General features: G+C 37.0%; 1 protein-coding gene across 1 annotated transcript in view; it reads left to right on the plus strand.

Moving 5' to 3' along the window:
• The window catches only part of LOC150107826 (Fanconi anemia group J protein homolog), a 463,872-nt gene that overhangs the window by 66,485 nt on the left and 374,438 nt on the right, over positions 1-22,949 (plus strand). The window contains exon 5 of the mRNA XM_090391581.1: positions 17,011-17,112. Within this exon, the coding sequence (XP_090247707.1) occupies positions 17,011-17,112 (102 nt within the window). The remainder of the gene's footprint in view (positions 1-17,010; positions 17,113-22,949) is intronic.

Raw genomic sequence — 22,949 nt, forward strand, 5'->3', positions numbered from 1 at the left:
AATGATAAAATAGCCTAGTATCTACATATACCCTCAAAACTCATACAAGCAATCTCAGTGCCTTATAATGATTACAATGCTACAGTAATCTTTAAAAACAGAAACATCTGAATCATTTCCAGTAACAACAGGAGTCCTGCAAGGTGATGTACTAGCACCTCATTTGTTTTTAATATGCTTGTACTACATCTTCCAGACCATTAATTTTGATAAATTTTTACTTTTTATAATAGATTTATGTATATTTTATGGTAAATGTAAATGATAAAATAGCCTAGTATCTACATATACCCTCAAAACTCATACAAGCAATCTCAGTGCCTTATAATGATTACAATACTACAGTAATCTTTAAAACAGAAACATCTGAATCATTTCCAGTGACAACAGGAGTCCTGCAAGGTGATGTACTAGCACCTTATTTGTTTTTAATGCGCTTGTACTACATCTTCCGGACCATCAACACAGAAGATCTTGGTTCTAACATTAAAACATCCTCCCACACCATACAAATAACTGATCTTAGCTTTGCTTACGATGTTGTACTTATTGATACAGAACCAACAAATGCACAAAAACATCTCAGTCTACTAGAGGCACAGGCTAAACTTATTGGTCTGCAGATCAACATCCAAAAGTATTCTCAATAGGTTGTGAAAACTTTATACTTCATATTAACAATAAACCCTTAGAAAGAGTAAAGGACTTTCAATACCTTGGATCGTACATCAGCAATACAGAAAATGTAAACAGCTTTCTCTAGTCTTCCATAACAAACTCTGCCCCATCTGGAAATCATCATTAGTATCATTAAAGAGAAAATTAAGACTATACCATGCAACCAGTGGATTCATCTTGTATGGTTCTCAAACCTGGACAATAAGCCAAAAAAACTATAGATCTAATTAACTTTTTTGGAACTACATGTCTCAGACTGATCCTTGGATACACCTGGATGGACTGCATCACTAACTCTGCTGTGCTAAATCTGGCTAAGCAAGAACCACTTGTCAGTATAGTCAAAAAACTACAACTCAGGTGGCTTGGGTTATCAACTCAGGCATCCTGAAGTCTCACCCTTTTTGGAATCCCTCATCCTGTACAAACCAGAAGATGGCAAACTCAGTAGAGGAAGACCATGCAAACAATTTTGACAGTACATATGTGAAACCATCAGTAGGCTGAACTGCAAAACTCCATCTGACATCTACCAGTTAGCTCAAGATAGAGAGACTTAGAAGACCATAATTTTTAATATGAAAATTATGGTCTATTTATATTTTTCTTTATATTTATATTTTTAATATAAATCTCTTTTCCCTTTTCACATTGTATTATATTGTGAATAAACTATGTATGTATCTACATATATTTTATGCATTCATGGCATATCTAACTCTTTCTTAATTTTTTCGATATTTCTAGGCTACACAGTTCGTCTACAAGTTTTTTTAAATTGTTGCAAATCTCCAAAAATTTTCCAATATACAGCTGATCCTTGAACAATGCTGGGGTTAGAGGTGCTGGCTCCCTGTATTGTTCTACAATCCGCATATAACTGTTGACTCCTCAAAAACTTCATTATTAATAGCCTACTGTTGACAAGAAGCCTTACTAATAACATAAACTATATTCTTACAATAAAGTAAGCTAGAGAAAAGAAAATGTTATTAAAGAAAATCATAAGGAAGTAAAAATACATTTACAAAAATGTAGTGTATTTATTGATGCTGAAAGTTTACGTTGTCTGTTTACAAAATGAATTGTATGTCTGTCAGTACCTACATCAATATTGTCTTATATGATACAAAATTATTATTACTATTATTACGGGCAACTCCAGGGAGTCATTGGACTCATCGAGGGAGGCCCCAAATCATATTCATCACAACTATTTGACATTCATACAGTATCTATCATACCTCGCCTTAAACTCATTCACTGTCACAGCATCCACCACAGACTCAGGGAGCGCATTCCACTCATTCACTACTCTAAAAGTAAAGAACCCAGCTCTAACACCTTTACTAACCACACTTTTGCCCAGTTTCCATGGATGTCCCCTAGTCCTCCCACAACCAGCCCTGTTCTCAAAAATATCTTCTGAATTAATTTTATAGAAACCCTTCAGTAATTTGAATGTCTCAATCATATCTCACCTCCTCCGCCTATCAACCAATTTTTGCAACCCACAAATCCTGAACCTGTTCTCATACGGTTCATTCCACAGACTTGCTATCATCTTGGTCACTCGCCTCTGGATCCTCTCCACCTCCTCATTTATTTACAGGTATAACGAATATGATTGCTTATGGTAGCCTAGTGCAATCGATACAATTTCTTCGTGGTAGCCTAGCCTATTCACAAATGAATGAATCGTTATAATTTTATTTTATGCTAATTATTTAATTAATAACAGTTAATTTTATGTAGTTATGATTTAATACTGTATCTTTACATTTGTTTACATTTCTCTCCACTGCAAATGGCTATGTATGGTCTGTAAGTGTTTGTGTGTAAGTTTTGAAAAATTTTAACTTTTTATAATAGATTTGTTTATACTTTATGTTAGTAGATGATAAAAAGACTAGTATCGACATGTATTTTATGCATTCATGACATTACTAACTTTTCTTTCATTTTTTTTCAATATTTCTAGGCTATGCAGTCCATCTGTGAGTTTTTTAAATTGTTGCAAATCTCCAAAAAAATTTCCAATATATTTATTAAAAAAACTGCATATAATCATACTGTGATCATGCTGTTCTTTCTTGGGAAGTATCTACTTGTATTGAAGCTCCGATTAAATCAGGCTAGATTCTGCTATTCTTATATCCAACTTGAAAATCTAATCCACATCTTTTCAGCTGATGAGACAATGTCTTGAAATGAGCTGCAAAGATTACTCTATACAAAGGAATGCTATGTTAGTAATGACTTGTCTGTGTTCTGAGCAGAAATCTAACAGATACTTTATCACCTTTTTCCTTCAAATTTTTCATTTGGGTACCTTACTGTTTAGCTCTCATGCATGAAACACTTGTTAACTTCCTTTTCTTGATAACCTGGATTTCTCTGTTTCCTATAATCATAAAAGAAAAAGATAAATTTTCAGTATGAATGTGTGATCTCTTTATTATTAAATGAAAGCAGTTTTTGATATTAACATCAAATTTTGCACACACGTTTTATGATAAATGTTCCATGTATATTGTACATGCTGAAATACAAAGCTGGAAATTATGATCAACTTAGAAGAATACTATTTTTGGTCCCATGGTATCAGTTACTGAATGGAAAAAATGTCAGCAATGCATGGGAATCTTTGAAAAAGTGCTTGAATGAGGCGGTATCCGAATGTATCCTTACTGTTCGAAGAATAAATAGGTTGGGAATGAAATGGATGTGCAGCCTTATTAAGCTAGAGATCCACAAGAAGAAGTTGATGTGGAAAGAATATCGTGAGAATAAGAGTGAGAGGAGTTATGAAAAATATATAAAGCTCAGGCCAGAAAAGTAATGAGTATTGTGAGAAAAGCTAAAATGGAGTATGAAAAGAAATTGGCCATGCAAGCTAAAGGCAATCCAAAAGAATTTTATCGTTATGTCGCAAGCAAAAGAAAGAATGAATGTGGAAGAATAACTTTATTGAATGCAGATGGTACACGAGTGTCAGAAGCTAAGGAGATTGTTCAGTTAATGAGTGCTCACTTTGCTAAGATGTAGCATGGTGCTACTGCTACATTGGATGAAGAGTTACAGGTTCATGAAAATGAGGTTGACGAGCTCTTGCATAACCTGGATAAGAATTTGTCAATAGGGACAGATGGAATATCTGCCTGTTTGTTAAAGAAATGTTCAACTGAATTGGCTAGGCCTTTCACACATTTCTATAACTTGAGTCTCAGCTCAGGAATGATACTACAGGAATGGAAGGAATGTATGATAGTTCCATTGCACAATGGTGTTGCAAAAACTGATGTGTCTAACTACCGACCTATTAGTATCTCTGGTGTGGTAGTGAAGATTTTAGAGATGTTGGTAAGAACTTGCATACAGAAATGGGTAGACAAGCATTCTATACTATGCAGGGAACAGCATGGGTTTACTAAAGGAAGATCATGTTTTAGCAATTTGCTCATATTTTATAACAATGTTACAGCCGAGTTGAATAAAGGGAATGGATACACTATGATAATGTTGGATTTTTCTAAGACATTTGATAAGATACCACACGATAGGCTGTTGTGTAAACTGGAGAATATGGTACTGGAGTATAATCTATTGACTTGGATCAGGGGATGGTTGACAGACAGATATCAAAAAGTGGTATACAGTGGATGTGAATCTGCTAGATTTAAGGTAACCAGTGGTGTACCTCAGGGTTCGGTCCTTGGGCCATTATTGTTCAATTTATACATTAATGACATCAAGCAGGGTCTATCATCAGATTTTCAATTGTTTGCTGATGATGTGAAGATATAGGCAGGGCAATCAGGGATGCTACTGATATTTAGAAATTACAAAATGATTTGAATAGACTGGAAATCTGGGCTAACAAAAATGGCTATCAGTTTAATGTTAGTAAGTGTGTAAAGTTATGTACTTTGGCATGATTAGAGTTCCAGCGGCATATTATATTAGCTGGGTTATGCTACAAGAAACTGAAGAGGCAAGGGATCTTGGTGTATTGATGGATAAGAATTTAAAGTTCAAAGGTCATATAGCAAAAGCAAATACAACTCAGAGGATAATTGGTATGTTGAAGCGAACCTTGACATGTAAGGATAAGGAAGTAATTTTGCCTCTTTATAAGACTTTCATAAGACCACACTTGGATTACTGTGCATAGACTTGATATTTATTTTCTATGTTTTCACTAAAGTCTTCCCATGACTTGTTTTTCTGGTTTTACAGTATTTAGCTTTCTTTCATTTGTCTCTGTATTCTCTATGAGCACAAGGTGACTTATTTGCCAGGTACTTTTGATATGCTTTCTTCTTTTCCTTCACTGCCTCTTTAACTTCCTGTGTCCACCATGGTGTTCTGATTTTCTGTTCTTGCAGACAACCTCACCACTTGCCTCTCTGGCTGAATCAATCAGTGTTTTCTTCAGGGCTTACCAATGAATCTCCAAGGTTTGGTTCCTGTTCTCAAACTCTCATTTTTTCTTGAATGATATTTGTGTATTTTAGTCTACAGTTCACATCTAAAGCTGCTCAACTTTTATTCGCTTTAAAACTTTCTTAAATATTGTTCTTTTCAATAAGAAATTCAATTTTATCCTGCTAGACTAATTGGTGATCACTTCCAATTTCAAATCCTCTGTCCACTCTGGTGTTCTGCACCAGGGAGAAAATATCACAAGCAACAATAACATAGTCAATGAGACTTTTCTTATTCCTTGCCTCTTCTCTCCATGTGAATTTGTGCACATTTTTATGTTGGAACATGGTGTTAGTAATAACCAGTCCATGTCCTGAGCAGAAATCCAACAGGTATTTGCCATTATTATCAGCTTTGATCTTTTCTCCAAATTTTCCTAAAATATTCTTTTCCAAAACGTATGTCTGAGAATCATTTCCTACTCTGTTATTTAGATCCCCAACAAGGACCACTTTTCCTTTTTCATTGTGTCAGTTGCTTTCTCTAAAGTGTCAAAAAATTCCTCCACTTCTGCCTTAGTAGGTCCTTCTGATGGTCCATAGGCACAAAGAAGTCTCATTGTCTAGTTCCCCATTCTCATATTTGCCCACATCACTCTACTTGGGACTGCCTGCCATTCAAGAAGATTGGCCTCATATTTAGTGTTGGATGCTATGGCTACTCCTTCTTTTCCTTGATTGTCATTACCTGAATATAACATTTTTTATTTATTGCTCAGAAAGATCTTACCAGTTTTTGTCTTTTTTCTTTCAGTAACCCCTATTATGCCAATCTGGTACTTATGCAGTTCCTCAGCTCACTCCATTTCTCTGTCATTCAGGCTTTTTATGTTGATAGTACCGATCTTGAACTCTGGTGATGTTGAATTGGGGTAAGTTTTAGGTTTTGTTCCACTTTTTGCTGTTTGTCCTGGTTCCCTGGTCACTACTTTTGAAGTTCTGTCATGTTGTACAATCATTTGATATTTTGGTGTAAGCTAATAAGAATACAATTTTGTCTACTAAATCCCAAATCGCCAGCCCATCCTTGTTCATTCAGTATCTGGGTAGATACCTAACAAGGTGCACCACAAGAAGGTGAGGATCGGACATTAGGTCAGAAGTTCTGGTCGGTTCTCTGCATTCCTTTAAATGCTATGTGGAGGTCTCCTTTTAGTTATATAGCTTTGACCCTTAAGCACCCCAGGCCTTTTACATGATTGTATAATTTGAGTCTTAGCTCAGGAAAGCTCCCATAGGGATAGAAAGAAAGAATGTATGATAATCCTATTGCAATAGGGTGGTTCAAAAACTGATGTGCCTAACCACTGATTTATTAGTATATCTAGAGTAATTGTAAAGATTTTTGCAAAGTTGGTAAGAACTCTCATACAGAAATGGGTGGACAAACAATAAATTTTGTGAGAAACAGCATGGGTTTACTAAAGGGAGATCATATCTGAGCAATTTGCTTATATTTTATAATAATGTTATAGCTGAGTTGGATCGCAGCCGCCACACACCGCTAGAGGACTACACGGTGTGTAATGTTTGCAGAGAGCTCTCGAAAAGATAAGTATTATTTTGAGTAAAAATTGGCAATATTGATTTAATCTTAACGTGGTATTGTTTGTTTTTGGTAGCTTGGTGTGTCTGTGTGATTTTTGGTGTGATTTCTGCTTTATTTAAACTAGAATTTTAAAGATATGATTGATAATATAGCACATGGTGCCAATGCAACAAAAAACAATGGCACCCAAAACTTCCGTCCTTGTTTAAAAACTTTAATGTAAGGGAGTTTGTTCAGTGTAACATGTGCGGGATGTATGCTTTCCCAAAAGAGGCTGGAGTTTGGATAGATAATGATAGTGGTGGAAGACTGTGCTGAAAGTGTACGGAAAGTGAGGAATTAAAGTGTGTGTGTCAGGTCGGGAGATTGTTGTGTTGTAGAAGGAAGCCGGAATGTGAGAGAAAATAGTGGTTTGATAGGAAATTGTAATGTTGTACAAGATAGCAATGAGAGCGGTGATGAAATAAAGAGTGAAAGTGATTATACAGAGAGAGAGAGAAAAAGGTTTGAATGATGAAAAAAATGAGGAATTAGTCATACTGAGTGAGATCGCACTGTTACACGGAGTAATACATAGGATGAATCGGCAGTTGGAGTGACAGCAAAACTCCCGAGCGCCTTGGCTAACAGAAATAAGCAAGTGTGTGAAAGGAAAAATAACCGTATGATTGGGAGTGTTTCAGAAATGAAGGAAAGAGTATTGTATGGTGACTCATTAGTAAGAGGTGTGATAGATGAGAGTTTGACTAAATTGAACTTACTGGGTGCGAAAATTAAGGATGAAAGTGAGAGTATTAGAGCCCAAAAGCAGAGGGTGAAAGAAATGATAGTCGTGGTGGGAATGAATGATTTGAAAGGAGATAAATTTGATATGAGAGAGGACTTGAAGGAATTATTAGAGGTAGCGAAAGAAAAGAGTGGCAGAGTTAGGGTAGTGAGTCTGTTGCCTCGGTATGACAGAGAAGAGTTTAGAAGGAGGGCCATAATTGCAAATGACTTTATGCGCAAGTTTTGCAGAAGGAGGGTAATTATTATGGGAGATTTCAACTATGGTAACATTCATTGGAAGGAGAATAGGACACATGTGAGGAAGGAACTGGATTTTATACAGTTATTAAGGGATAACTATCTGAGACAGCATGTAATGGAAAATACTTGGGGGGGTTCGAGAGTGCTTGACCTAGTAATAGCATCTGAGAATTTGACTGTAATGAATATGACCATGTTGCCACCTATTGGTGAGAGTGATCATAAGGTCTTGACCTGGGAGGTGGCTAATTGTGTGAAATTTTCGATTAAGACAGGGTACATGTGGAATTACCATGCTGGCAAGAACCAAGCAATCTCCTAAGCTGACAAGCTTTGGAGATTGCTTAGTTCAGTGCCATGGCATGTAAAGCTGCAAGGGCTGGATGTTGATAGTGCATGGGAAGTGGTCAAGGAGCATTTGCAGGACGTTATGTCTGACTGTATACCTAGAATCCGAATAGTAAAATCAAGTAGGGGTTAAATGGATGAATGAGTTGCAAAAAAAGAAACAACTGTGGAAGGAATTTAAGGAGAAAGGTGAACTGCAGGCACACGAACGGTATTAAGCACAGGCCAGAAGGGTAACGAGTATGATAAGAAAAGCAAAAGCGGATTATGAAAGGAAATTAGCCATGCAAGTTAAAGAGAATCCCAAACAGTTCTTTTGATATACTGCAAGTAAAAGAAAAACTGTACAAGGCAGAATGATTTTAAGGCATGCCGATGGTAGGGAGGTCACTGAATCAGTCGATATAGTGGAATTACTCAGTGAGCACTTTGCAAGAGTATATCATCCAGGTGGTGACATTGAAGGAATGAAGGGACCATTAGTTTATTTGGGAATTGTGGTGAATGAAGTGAATAGTCTATTACAGAACATTAATGTGAATACATCTGTGGAATTGGATGGTATACCAGCTCCTGTCTTATGTGAAGCAGCTAAAGAATTGTCAATGCCCTTGACCATATTGTTTTATCTGAGTCTCGGGTCTGGTTTAGTCCTGAAGGGGTGGAAAGAGGGGAAAATAGTTCCACTGCATAAAAGAGGATCGAAGACTACTGTTGCAAATTACCAACTGATCAGCATATCAGAAGTTGTTGTCAAGTTCTTGGAGAAAGTAGTCAAGGGAAAAATACAGGAATGGATTGATGAAAATTAGATACTGTATGGGGGACAGCATGGTTTTGTGAAGAGTAGATCATGCCTCAGTAACTTGCTCAGGTTTTATAATATAGTAACGGCTGAACTGGATAAGGGTAATGGGTTTACAGTGATACTGCTGGACCTGGATAAGGCATTTGACAGGATAGCACATGGAATTCTAATCCGTAAACATATGAGAATGGATATAGGGTTGGTGAGATGGAGAGATATCAAAAAGTAGTTTACTCAGGAGTAGTGGCCAAAAGATGGCCTATGACTAGGGGTCTGCTGCAGGGTTCTGTTCTTGGACCACTAGGGAAGGATCTGAGTGGAACGGTTCATTTGTTCGCTGATGATGCAGAGTTGGGTAGGGCAATAGTGAATGCAGAAGATGTCAAAATTTTGCAGGATGATTTGGATAGATTGGAGATCTGAGCTAAGGAGAATGGATGTCAATTTAATGTGGCAAAATGTAAGGTTATGCATTTTAGGGTGAAAAGATTAGCAGCAGTATATCACGTTGGTGGAACTGTACTCCAGGAGATTGATGAGGCCAGGGACTTGGGAGTGTTGGTGGATAGGGAGTTGAAGTTTAGGGTCACATTGCAAAAGTGGCTAAATCAGCTCATCAACTCACTTGGATGCTGAAGAATACTTTGACGAGCAGAGACAAGCAAGTTATTGTTCCTCTGTATCGAGCCTTGATAAGACCCCATCTCGACTACTGTGCCCAAATTTGGTCACCTAGGTTTCTTCTTGATGGGGAGGAGGTTGAGAGGATCCAGAGGCGAGTGACCAAGATGATAGCAGGTCTATGGAATGAACCTTATGAGAGCAGGTTGAAGGTTTGCGGGTTGCAAAAATTGGTCGATAGGCAGAAAAGGGAAGATATGATTGAGACATTCAAATTGCTGGAGGGTTTCTATAGGATTAATTCAGATGATATTTTTGAGAACAGGACTGGTGGTGGGAGTACTAGGGTACATCCATGGAAGCTGGGCAAGGGTGTGGTTAGTATTAGTATTAGATCTAGGTTTTTTACTTTTAGAGTAGTGAATGAGTGGAATAAGCTGCCAGAGTCTGTTGTGGGTGCTATGACAGTGAATGAGTTGAAGACAAAGTATGATAGATACTGTGTGAATGTCGAATAGCTGTGACGGACATGATGTTTAGGGCCTCCCTCGATGAGTCTAAGGACTCCTTGGAGTCGCCCATAATAATAATAAAGGGAATGGATACACTACATATTGTTGGACTTTGTTAAAATATTTGAGAGGTTCCAAATGAAAGGCTGTTGCATGAACTAGAGAATATGGGATTGGAATATAAACTATTGGCTTGGATAAATGGGTGGCTGACAGACAGATATCAGAAAGTGGCATTTGGAGAATGAGAATCTGCCAGATTTAAGGTAACTAGTGGTGTTCTGCACAGATTAGTCCTTGGACCATTGTTGTTTAATGATAAGGAGAATGACCTGACAGGAGATCTTTTGGTTGTTTCCTGATGATGCAAAGATAAGTAGGGCAATCAGAGATGCTACTGATATACAGCATTTGCAGGTGATTTGATTAGGCTGGAAATGTGGGCAAACGATAATCACTGTAAATTCAATGTAAGTGTAAAATTATGCACTTTGGTGTGATGCAATATTCAACAGCATATTATATTTGTGGGATTATGCATGGATTTGATGAGGCTAGAGATTTTGGAGTTATGGTGGGAAAAATGTTCAAAGGTCCATCACAAAAATTGCAAAACTCGAGAGTGGCAGAGGATAATTACAGTGTTGAAATGAACATTGACATGTAATGATGTGAAAGTCATTTTGTCCCTCTACAAGGCTCTGACGTCACTCCACCTGGACTACTGTTCTCTGACTTGTTCTCCTTTATTTATACCTGCTTCCAAAGGGATAAATAAGCTGTGGAAAGGCTGCAAAGAAGTTTCAAAGATGATATCCAGATAATGGAATGTAGATTATGAGGATAGATAAAAGTATGTGAACTGTAGACTGGTTAGAGCCTTGAGAGAGTAAAACAGTGTGCCTGTTTTAGTGGTGAGTACATCTAGTGTTAACGAATCGAAGAAAAGGTATAACAGCTGGTGTTTGGGTGATGTATGGTCTCCTTGACTCCCTGAAGATGTAATAATAATTTCAGATATATAGAAATGTTTGCTTAAAAAGAGCAAAGCTAATAATAATAATAATGATATGTATGCACTGAATTTGTGTTCAGGATTGGTGATTACTAATACTATGTTCCTGCATAATGATGTGCATATCCCATAACACATTTAATAAATTTTTTATTTCTGTGTTATTGTTAATAGAGGGACATTACAATAAGGTGGTACATCTCCATTTAGCTTCTCCTTATTGTGCTTGAAGGGCTTTCATGCATAGATGCATGAAATGATGACAAGGTCATCTAAATGCATAGATGACCTTGCAGCAGCTAATAGCTGCCTCCTCCCATTTCAGAGTGATGAACCAAAGAAAGAAATCATCATACCTACAGTACGCTTTTTTGACCTGAGCAATGACCACTGAGGCAAAAAAGGGGGTCGTAGGGTTGAGCTTCCTTTGCTTTGGACATTCAGGGGAATGAGGAACTGTAACACTTAAACAATCAAAATGAAAACAAAAAAGTGGACTTTGTCTGAAAACAAGATGAGTATACATGTTATTAATTGAATTTAGCATCAAGAGGAGGATACTGCAAACAGATGTATGAAATTTAGAAACAGAAGTTCTCTGATACTGTGACTGAACAATGACAGTGATTAATGATGATTATTAGTCACTCTGCCACTTTTGAAACATAAGTAGCAGAATGACTAATAATATGCGGCAGAGTAAATATACATGAACATATGAATGTGAATACATTCCTATGTATTTACCTTAAGTCCTTCTTAAGAATACCTTACTCCTCATCCAAGCCATATTTCCTTCCAATATCTCAGATCTAATTCAATTCATCATGAATTCAGACTATTTTGTTTAGCAAGGAAAATTCTACAAATGGATAGGGACAGCTATGGGTTCTCCACTCTCTCCACCTCTGGCCAACTTCTTTATGGACACCTTTGAAGAAAAAGTCTTAAACTCTGCCCCACATAAACCTACTTCTGGCTATGCTACATGGATTATGTGTTTTCCATTTGGCTGAATAGCCTGGACACACTCCACAGGATCCAGTTTACCTTGGGAAAGGAAAACAGCAGTCTTCCATTCCTAGATACTTCTAGATTCATAGGCATATCTAGGATTTCTAGATTGCAGGCCAGCCAGATGGATCCCTGGCATTCTCAGTTTACAGAAAACCTACACATACAGTTAGATGCATTCACCAGCCTTTACCCCCACACCCCTCATTATTCATTCTGAAATATATATTAGATAAATATATCTAATATAAATAAATATTAATATTTATATATATTAGATATATTTATTTATTTAATAAACGAATATAAATAAATATTAATAAATATCTATTAAATATTTATATACATCAGTAATAAACCTGCTTTTGTCTACATGTTTCATATGTTAATTAATCAAATAGATGAAGATTATACTCCAAGTATAGTATATAATTACCTATGTGTATAATGTCAGCACGGTTAGCCTAGTGGTAATGCGCTTCACAACTGTATACATGGAGAAGGAGTGTCCGAGGTTCGATTCTCGTCGGTGACGTGAGGAGCTTAAGGATCTTCCTCAGCCATAGCCAAGTTAGCCGGTCTTGGGCATGGATAGCAGGGTTTTTTCCCCAGTTTATCTTGGGTTTTTTTCCCTCCCACAAACCGGTCCCCTGAACACATGCTTTGACAGACATAGGATACTACTGGGAATAAGCAACAACCAATCTATTCCACAGGATTATTGGTTATGGAAGCTTACGCAGTAAAATGTGTGTAGGCCTGCACAAAAGCATAACATACGATGATGATTTGTATAATATAATCAGTGACACATGGCTGACAGAAATATGATATAGTTAGTGGGATAGAATGTGAAGGATATAGTGTGTTTAGGGAGGATAGAGAAAAGAATGGGAGGAGAAGTTTTATTGATGCTAGCCAATGAATTTCAACCAAAGAGAGTAGAAGTTCAACTGCAGGCCAGTGAAAATAGCACATTTTAAGCCATTTGGTGTGAGATAATGGCCAGCAGAACAAAATATACAGTGGGATGCTTTTATAGACCAGGGGATGTAAAGGCTGATGGGGATAGTGTGCATCAGCAAATAAGCTCAGTGAGTGGAAGGCAGATAATTAATATTGGGTGACTCCAACTATGGAAACATAGATTGGAAGGAGGAGAGGACACATGGAAAGAAGAAAATGAAATTTATACAATTATTAAGGAATAATTACCTGAAAGGGAGCATGTGATGAAATGTATTAGGGATTTGAGAATGCTAGATCTAGTAATTGCATTCAAGAATTTGTCTATAACCAATATGACCATGTTGCCATCAGTTGTTGAGAGTGATCACATGGTCTTGACCTGGGAGGTGGCTAATGATCATGGAATTTTCAATTAATAGGTTAAGAAGGGGTATATGTGGAATTACAAGGCTGGTAAGTATGGCAAGCTTAGAAGATTGCATGGATCAGTGCCATGACATGTGAAACTAAGGGCTGAGTGTTGATAGTGCATGGGAAGTAGTAAAAGAATGCTTGAGGGAAGTAATAGCAGACTGCATACCAATAATCAAGAGTATAAATTAAGTGGCAGTTAAATGGATGAATATCATCATTAAACTGGAGCTACAAAAAAAAAAAAGAAAAAAAGAAAAATAGAAACATTTGTGGAGGGAATTCAAGGACAAAGGTTGACTGGCAGATACATGAGCAGTATGAAGCACAGGCCAGAACAGTAACCAGTATGGTAATAAAGGCTAAGGCAGAGTATGAAAGGAAATTAGCCAAAGACAACCCCAAAGAGGTTTCTTTGGTATGTTGCAAATAAAAGGAAGAATGTTTATGGCCGAATGATTTTAATGAATGCCCGATGGTAAGGAGGTAACTGAATCAGACAAAAAATAGTAGAATTACGTGAACGTTTTGCAAGAGTATATCATCCAGGTGGAGACACTACATTAACAAGAGAGGTGAAAGCTTATATGGAAACTGAGGTAAATGAAGTGCAAATCATATTACAGAACCTTGATTTGAATGAAGCTATGGAATTAGATGGTATCCCAGTTCGAGTTTTATGAGAAGGTGCTAGGAAATTGGCAGTGCCTTTGACCACATTATTTAATCTAAGCCTCATCAGTTGGGTTAGTTTCAAGGGAATAGAAAGAGGGGGAAAATAGTTCCATTGCATAAAGGGATCCAAGACTGATATAGCAAATTACTGACAATCATTATATCACAAGTCATAGTCAAGGTACTGGAGAAATTGGTCAAGAACAAAATACAGGCATGGGTAGACAGAAATGGAATACTATATGGGGGAGGGGGGTCAACATGGATTTGTGAATAGTAGGCTGTGCCTTAATAACTTGCTCACCGTTTTATAATACAGTGACAGCTGAATTGGATAAAGGTAATGGGCAGTGATACTGCTGGATTTTGTCAAAGCTTTTGACAGGATATCACATGGAATTCAAATCAATAAATTGCTGCACATGGGGATGGATATAAAGTTGGTAAAGTGAATAAGAGGGTGGTTGATGGAGAGATATCAGAGAGTAGTTTATTTAGGAGTAGAGTCCAGTAGAAGGCCTGTTACTAGTGGTGTGCCACAGGACTCTGTTCTGGGAACATAGAACCTGCATATCCTGAAGATAGAATAGCCACAACTGACTGATTTTAAGTTTAAAGCGTTGCTTGAATTAGAATTAAATTCAAGCCGGGCTGGTTGGTCGAGTAGTTAGCATATCCGCTCTTCAGCCAAAAGGCTGTAGATTCGAATCCTGCTGTGGGCATGGATGTTTGTGATTGTCTGTGAAAATAATAGTGGTAATGGTGGACAGTAGATGGCGTTGGTGTGGATGAGGTTGAGTGGTGGAGACGGAGAGATGTAGAGTAGGTGTCTTCCCTCGATGAGTCTTAGGACTTTCTGGAGGTGTCAAATAATAATAATAATAATAATAATAAATTTTAGAGATATTTCCGTATTAAGCTGGATGCTTTTCTTGCGCGCATGGGAAAGACATACAATTCATTTACGCGATCTTTAATGGCGCCGTCGAAAAAACAACATTTTTAAAGATCAGTGCAAGAGAAAGTCGGTAGGATATGCAAGGGAATTGATTCCAGCCCAAAGCACTTCCAAAGTCTAGACTATGTAGAGACCAAGCAATGACTACAAACTCATGACTGTTAAGGAAAAGAATGTAAAGGCGCAGTTTGAAAGTTTTAATAATAAGTGACTAAATTGAATAATAATATAGAACATAACAAATAATAAAATAAAGAGAACATATTATTACAGAACATTTGTGTTACTAATCTTTCCCATTCTGTTTAAGTGACCATACTTGAGATTAGCTCTGCTAACACATTCCTGGATGCTAACAATGTTAAGTTCTTTCCCCATATCCTCGTTTTTAATATGATTTTGCCATTGATGCCATCTATTCACTCTTCTAATCTTTCTCAGGACTCTGTGGCAAAGTGTAACGTTATACATTTTGGGGTGAAATACCAGCTGTATGCCACATTGATGGAACTGTAGTCCAGGAAATTGATGAAGCCAGGGATTTAGGTGTGTTAGTGGACAAGGAGCTAAAGTTTAGGGAGCATGTTGCAAAAGTGGCTAAAGCAGCTCATCGGATTACTTGGTTACTGAAGAAATACCCTGACGAGCAGAGACAATCATGTTATAAATCTTTATAGAACCTTGGTAAGACTTCATCTTGACTACTGCACACAGATCTGGTCACCTGGGTGTTTTTGGGAGATGAGGAGGATGTTTAGGATCCAAAGGCGAGTGACCAAGATGGTATCAGGTCTATGGAATGAACCTTATGAGGACAGATTGAAGATCTGTGGTTGACAGAAAAATCATATGCAGAAAAGGGGTGATATGATTAAAACATACAAATTACTGAACGATTTTTACAAATTAATTATTGAAGAAATTGTTCCAAACAGATCTGGTTGCAAGATAACTAGGGGCCATCCTTGGAAACTGAGCAAGAGTGTAGTTAGCAGGGGTGTCAGACTAGATTTTTTGCATGGAGAGTGGTGACTGAGTGGAATAGGTTGCCAGGCTTTGTGTGGATACTGTGACTGAATGAGTTCAAAGCAAAGTGTGATAGTACTGCATGAATGTTGGATAATGCTTGGCATAATGTTTAGGGCCTCTCTCAGTGAGTCGAGGACTCAATGGAGTAGCCCATAATGATGATGATAATAATTCATGCTACTTAGATCATTTTGATATCTCATCTGTTCAATATATATTTTATCTAACATGATGCATCACTCCATAGAGTTAATTGTATTGCCATATTCCAGAACATCTGTCATTATTTTTTTTTTTTTAATAAAAACTCAGATGTAAATGAAGGAATTTTGCTTTTCAGAGGATTTCTATTTCTTTGTTTCTTTTGTTTAGTATTGAAGAGTTTATTACAAAGAAAGTTCAATTTTATTTTGTTTAAAAACTGAAGAAACGTTCTGATTTTCTACATAACTGTGCTTATCACTTTATATATCCTTATATCTTTTATAGTCACTATCCTTACTCTCCTGTATTGTTTCTATAGTCAGTACTTCTCACATGTGCTACATTTCTTTCATCTGTTTTACTCCCTTTTGAATACATCATGGATAGAAAATTCTATCTTTGAAGTATTGCATCAAATCATTTATCTTTCAGCTGTAGATGTCTTTTCAGATATACCCCGTATATAAAGAAAGGAATAATTTTGCCTTCGTCTTGTATGTCTGGAAGGAGAGGGACATACAGTATTTCATCTATGAGTGGCTTAGTTTTCTGTGACAAGAAAGTGACTATTTCATTCATAAAGTACTGCATTTAAAATTTTTCACATTTACTTATCACTACTTCACAAATGAACTTTTCAAATCACTACCATGTATTTCACTGCTTTATCATTTAATTCCTTTTGTTTTCTTTTCTCATTTAGTTATTCCTATCACAGATTCTCCAAAAGCAGAATTTGGCTTACCACAGACAGAAAAACCATATGCTGGGGCTGTTTTCACAAGAGATCCTGTTTCTGTCCCAAGTATGTAATCTTTCTTTAAAATATTAATGAGCAGCATCTGTCTACTTACTATATAAATGTTAAATATTTATATAGTATTTATATTTATAAATTTATATAATTTATATATTGAAACATAAAATTTTACATTTTATCTTTTAATATATTTCATTATGTATACTGCTTGGAAAGAAGTTAACGGACACTATAATGTGAGGAACAAATGCCTAACTTAATAAGATGTAGGGCTTCCTTTTGCTGCAATGATTACAGCAATCCCATCGGACACACTTTCCACAAGTGCATGATAGCAATCGGTGGGAATTTTGGACCATTCTTCTTGTAGATGAAGTCCTGGACTGCTGCAAGGCAGACATCTCTTTACCCCACGCGATGTTCCAGTCCATCCCACAGATGTTCAATAGAGTTGAGATCAGAGTTCTGTGAAGGCCAGTCAAGTGTGGTGATGTCATGTCCACAAATTATGTAATTGCAGCAGCCTTATGGCACAGGACATTCTCTTGTTGAAAGAGACAATGGTCGATTCTGTAGAAACTCCACAAAGCAGGAAGCATTGCATTGTCCAGAATATTCAGATACCTCCTGGAGTTTCAGTGTTCGTGACACCACAAACAGAGATACAGGACCAAAAAAAAACAGGAAAAATAGGACCATACTATCACTTGCTATCTCCAAATTTCATAGTTGGGGTTATGCTTTCTGATAAGAGACATTCCCCAGGCATCCACCACATTTACATTTGGTGGGTGTGGATGGTGTCACTGATTGTTGACCTGGGATGGCCCAAATTTCAACAATTTGCCAAACAGATAGGCCTGAATATGGCATCCTATCATAATGCCTCTTTTGAACTCTATTTCCTTCTTGAAGCCTTTTCACCTGGACACAGTTGCACTGACTTGGGAGCATCACATTTCTCCAATTTATATCGCTACAAACACTTAACTTGTTACATGGCATGATGCACCTTGCTCATGGGTCTGTTGACTTCTTTCCAAGTAGTGGAAAGTTTCAGTAATCAATAGGACTGATTATAGACCTAAAAGTGAACTGCTGTGTTTATTTACAAATACCAGATGTATCAGAAATAAGGGAGATAAAGTGGTTTCACTGATTGAGTTTATTTGCCCAAAATTGTTAGAATAAGTGAAATGTGGTTGAATGAAGATATCCTAACAGGAATAGAAATGGAAGGATACAGTATATTTTGTGAAGGTAGAAAGGACAAAAAGGGAGGAGGGATGCTGCTGATAGCATGGGAATTATGTCCACATAAGGTATACATGAAAGAGGGAAATAGTAGCAATGGTTATGAGGCAGTGTGGTGTGAAGTGGAGGTTGACAGGAAGACATATTTAGTTGAATGTTGCTATAAGCCAGGGAATGTGGAGGGTGGTGATAAAGAAATGTATGAGCAACTTGGGTTAGTGAACAAAGGAAGGGTAATTATAAACGATTTTAATTATGACTGTATAGATTGGAATGAGGAGATACCATTTGGAATAAGGAAAACGAATTTCTTGAATTCTTGAGAGACAACTCTCTCAGGTAGCATGTAATGGAAGGCATTTAATCATAATTTAATCACAGGATATGTAATTGTGAGTGAGATGTTGCACTTTCCTCCAGTTGGCAAGAATGATAATGAAGTGATCATGTAGTTGTGGCTAAATCACTTCATTATCACTCTCGCCAATTGGAGGAAAGTGCAAAACCTCATGCCGACTTCTGTGAGGAAAGTATATGTGTCCTTTCCTCACATGAAGTACAAAGGAGACAGCTTGGAGCCATAGCCTGAAGGAAATTAAATGATGCTTGGGAACTGAAAAAGAAATACATAACATCATCGATATGTGAATCTATTCCAAAGGTCAAAAGGCTGAATAACGTAGGTGTAAAATGGATGAATGAGGGGCTTTAGCAGAAAATCTGAAAAAAGGCACTTTGGAGGCAGTACAAGATGAATAACAATGATAATCAGATACATGAAAAGTATCAACAACAAGCCATGAGAATGACTCAGTACAGTAAGGACAACAAAAGTGCAGTATGAGCAGAAATGGCAAATCAGGCAAAGAAAAACCCTAGTTTTTTAGATATGTGGCAAGTAGAAGAAGGAATGATTATGGTAAGATGATGTTAATGGATGAAAAATGATAGAATGGTAACTGCTGCAGAAGAGGTTGTTGAGGTATTCAGTAATCAATTTATAAAGGGGTTTCATCCTCATCAGGGTGGAATCATGAGAAACTTAAGTGTCAAGGACATAGGAGAGGATGGTTTAATTGTTAGTGAGCAGGAGGTATTTGAGGAAATAACTTTGATGTCAATAAGGTGATAGGATTTGATTACATATCACCACGCATCCTAAGGGAATGTTCCAGGGAATTGGCAGTAGCATTGCATGCTGTTGTGTCGCTTTCTTCCTTATCACAACTATTTTAACCTTTTATGCTATATCTCCGTAATACACTCTATCGGGTAGCACATGGTACCTCTGAGGGACAATGGAATTTCCTCGAGAATGAGGCAGTACCAGAGTATCAGTGCCTGAGATTTACCTCTTGTAAAACGCCAAGAAATTTATTTGTTTCGCTGCGCCACTTAGCACTATTAGATTATTAATGTTAACAACCAAGAGGTAATCTCAGGACAGTACTTAACGATACCTATCAACTCTGCAGATGTGGCCAAAATATACCCTTTTCTAATATCCCGCATAGGTTCGTGTTAATATTTTATAAGCGGTGCATCGGATTCCAGAAATCACAGAAAGTCTTTGTTAGAATCAAAAGCAAGGTTTATTATACTCAAAAGTATAATAAACCTTGATACACATAATAACATAAATTAAAATCCCATCGGGAGTTCCAGACAAGGTATATAATATTCATCATCATCATCATCATCAAATTCCTGCCATGTACCCTCAAGGGGTGTACAGGATATGACAGTACTACATGAAAAAATTACATCATTACTAACTTCCTATCTACAATTTTCCTCCAAATCAGTCTGTTACTTGTCAAGACTCCAACATTATCAGATCTTATATTTCTATCGTCTAAGGCACTTTGTACCGTATCAATCCACCTATATCTTGGTCTTCCTCTGGGTCGTTTTCCTGCCAACCTGGCAGAGAACACTTGTTTTGCTAATCTTTCCTCTCCCATTCTATTTAAGTGACCATACCATCTGAGATTAGCTCTGCTAACGCATTCCTGGATGCTGACAATGTCAAGTTCTTTCCTAATATCCTCATTTTTAATATGATATTGCCATTGATGCCATCTGTTCACGCCTCTAATCTTTCTCAGGACTCTCATATCTGCGGTCTCTAGTCTTTGGTCAAGTGTTTTACTTCTGACCCAGCTCTCAGATCCATAAGTTAAAATTGGTTTGAACACAGTCTTGTATACAGCTAATTTAGTGTTCCGACTAATTTCTTTCTTATTCCATATGAATTTATTCAATTGACTTCCCACGATACCAGCTTTGCTGATTCTGTTGTCTATTTCTATATTTAGTTTACCATCTTCAGTAAAAATTGTGCCTAAGTAGCTGAAATGTTTTACTTGTTCCACAGGCTCTCCATTCACAACACAGTTGACATTTTCAATGATTCTGCCTATTTTCATTGTCTTTGTCTTTTTATTGCTGACCTTCATACCATATCTATTACAACAGCTATTCAATTTCGTCAGAGAATCTTGCAGACTTGTAGCGGATTTATTTAGAAGTATAACATCATCCGCATAAAGCAAAGAGCTGACATTAACATCTCCAATTTTGATATCAGGTTTAATACCACATTCCTTCATAATGTGATCCATATAGATAATGAATAACACAGGGGATAATGTACATCCTTGTCTCACACCAGATTTAACATTAAACCATCTTCCTGTACTTCCTTCAATTCTAACTGCTGACTCACAACTCAAATAAAGACTAAGTATTGCTTGATATAATGCCCCATTGACACCATATAACTGCAGCGTATTGAATAGCTTCTCTCTTGGCACCTTGTCATATGCCTTTTCCAAATCGACAAAACTTAAATACAGATCTTTGTTATATTCCCATGCTTTCTCGACTATTTGTCGTAAAGTGAAGATCTGATCCTGACAGCCTCTATTTGGCCTGAATCCAGCTTGTTCTTCACCAAGCTTTTCTTCCACAATTCTTCTCAACCGTTTCTCAAGTATACTTGCATAGATCTTGCCAGGAACACTCAGTAGGGAAATACCTCTGTAATTCTCACATTCAGTTTTATTTCCCTTTTTATATATGGGTACTATGAGAGCTCTACTCCAATCATCGGGAATTCGTCCCTCTGTCCAGGCTTTCTGAACTATGCAGTGCAGCCACTGTAAGACTCTTATACCACCATACTTCAGCATTTCTGGTCGAATATCATCTACTCCTGCTGCCTTTCCACATTTCAAGCCTTTGATGGCTTTTTCTACTTCAAGTATGGATATGTATTCCTGACTGCATGCCTGGTCAGTGTTTTTTATCACCGTGCTGTCATCACTGCTTGTTTCATTTAGCAGTTTTTCAAAGTAATTACTCCATACTTCAAGGATATCTTTTTCTCCTGTTTTCATTTCACCTTTATCATCTCTAATTCCTTTTACAGCACTCTTTCCTCCATTCCTAAGCTTCTTCAACAACCTCCAGAATATTTTGCCACCTTCTTGATATTTATTTTCTATATTCTTGCCAAAGTCCTCCCATGACTTTTGTTTAGCTAGTTTTACACACTGTTTAGCTTTCTTACATTTGTCTCTGTATTCTGTAAGAGTAAAAGCTGACTTATTTGCCAGGAACTTTTGATATGCTTTCTTCTTTTCCTTCACTGCCTCTTTAACTTCCTGTGTCCACCAGGGAGTTCTGATTTTTTTATCTTTGCACACAACCTCACCACATGCCTCTCTGGCAGAATCAATCAATGTTTCCTTCAGAGTTTGCCACTGAATCTCCAAAGTTTGATTCCTGTTCTCAAACTCTTTCATTTTCTTTTCAATAATATTTCTGTATTTTAGTCTACAGTTTACATCTGAGAGCTGCTCAACTTTTATTCCCTTTAAAACTTTCTTACATGTTATTCTTTTCAATATGAAATTCAATTTTATCCTGCTCAAGACTAAATAGTGATCACTTCCAATTTCAAATCCTCTGTACACTCTGGTGTCCTGCACCAGGGAGAAAACATCACTATCAACAATAACATAGTCAATGAGACTTTTCTTATTCCTAGCCTCTTCTCTCCATGTGAATTTGTGCACATTTTTATGTTGGAACATGGTGTTAGTAATAACCAGTCCATGTCCTGAGCAGAAATCCAACAGATATTTGCCATTATTATTAGCTTTGCTCTTTTCTCCAAATTTTCCCAAAATATTTTTGTATGTCTCACAATCATTTCCTACTCTACTATTTAGATCCCCAACAAGGACCAACTTTTCCTTTTTCATTGTGTCAGTTGCTTTTTCTAAAGCCTCAAAAAATTCCTCCACTTCTATCTTAGTAGAACCTTCTGTGGGACCATAGGCACAAATAAGTCTCATTGTCCAGTTCCCCATTCTCATATTTGCCCACATTACTCTACTTGAGACTGACTGCCATTCAAGAAGATTAGCCTCGTATTTTGTGTTGAATACTATGGCTACTCCTTCTTTTCCTTGATTGTTATTGCCTGAATATAACATTTTGTATTTATTGCTCAGAAAGATCTCACCAGTTTTGGTCTTTTTTGTTTCAGTCACCCCTATTATGTCGATCTGGTACTTATCTAATTCCTCAGCTAGCTCCATTTCTTTGCCATTCAGGCT

This window comes from Typopeltis vanoorti, chromosome 4 (assembly GCF_054136105.1).
Source record: "Typopeltis vanoorti isolate ZY-2024b chromosome 4, IOZ_Tvanoo_1.0, whole genome shotgun sequence".
Classification (NCBI taxonomy): domain Eukaryota; kingdom Metazoa; phylum Arthropoda; class Arachnida; order Uropygi; family Thelyphonidae; genus Typopeltis; species Typopeltis vanoorti.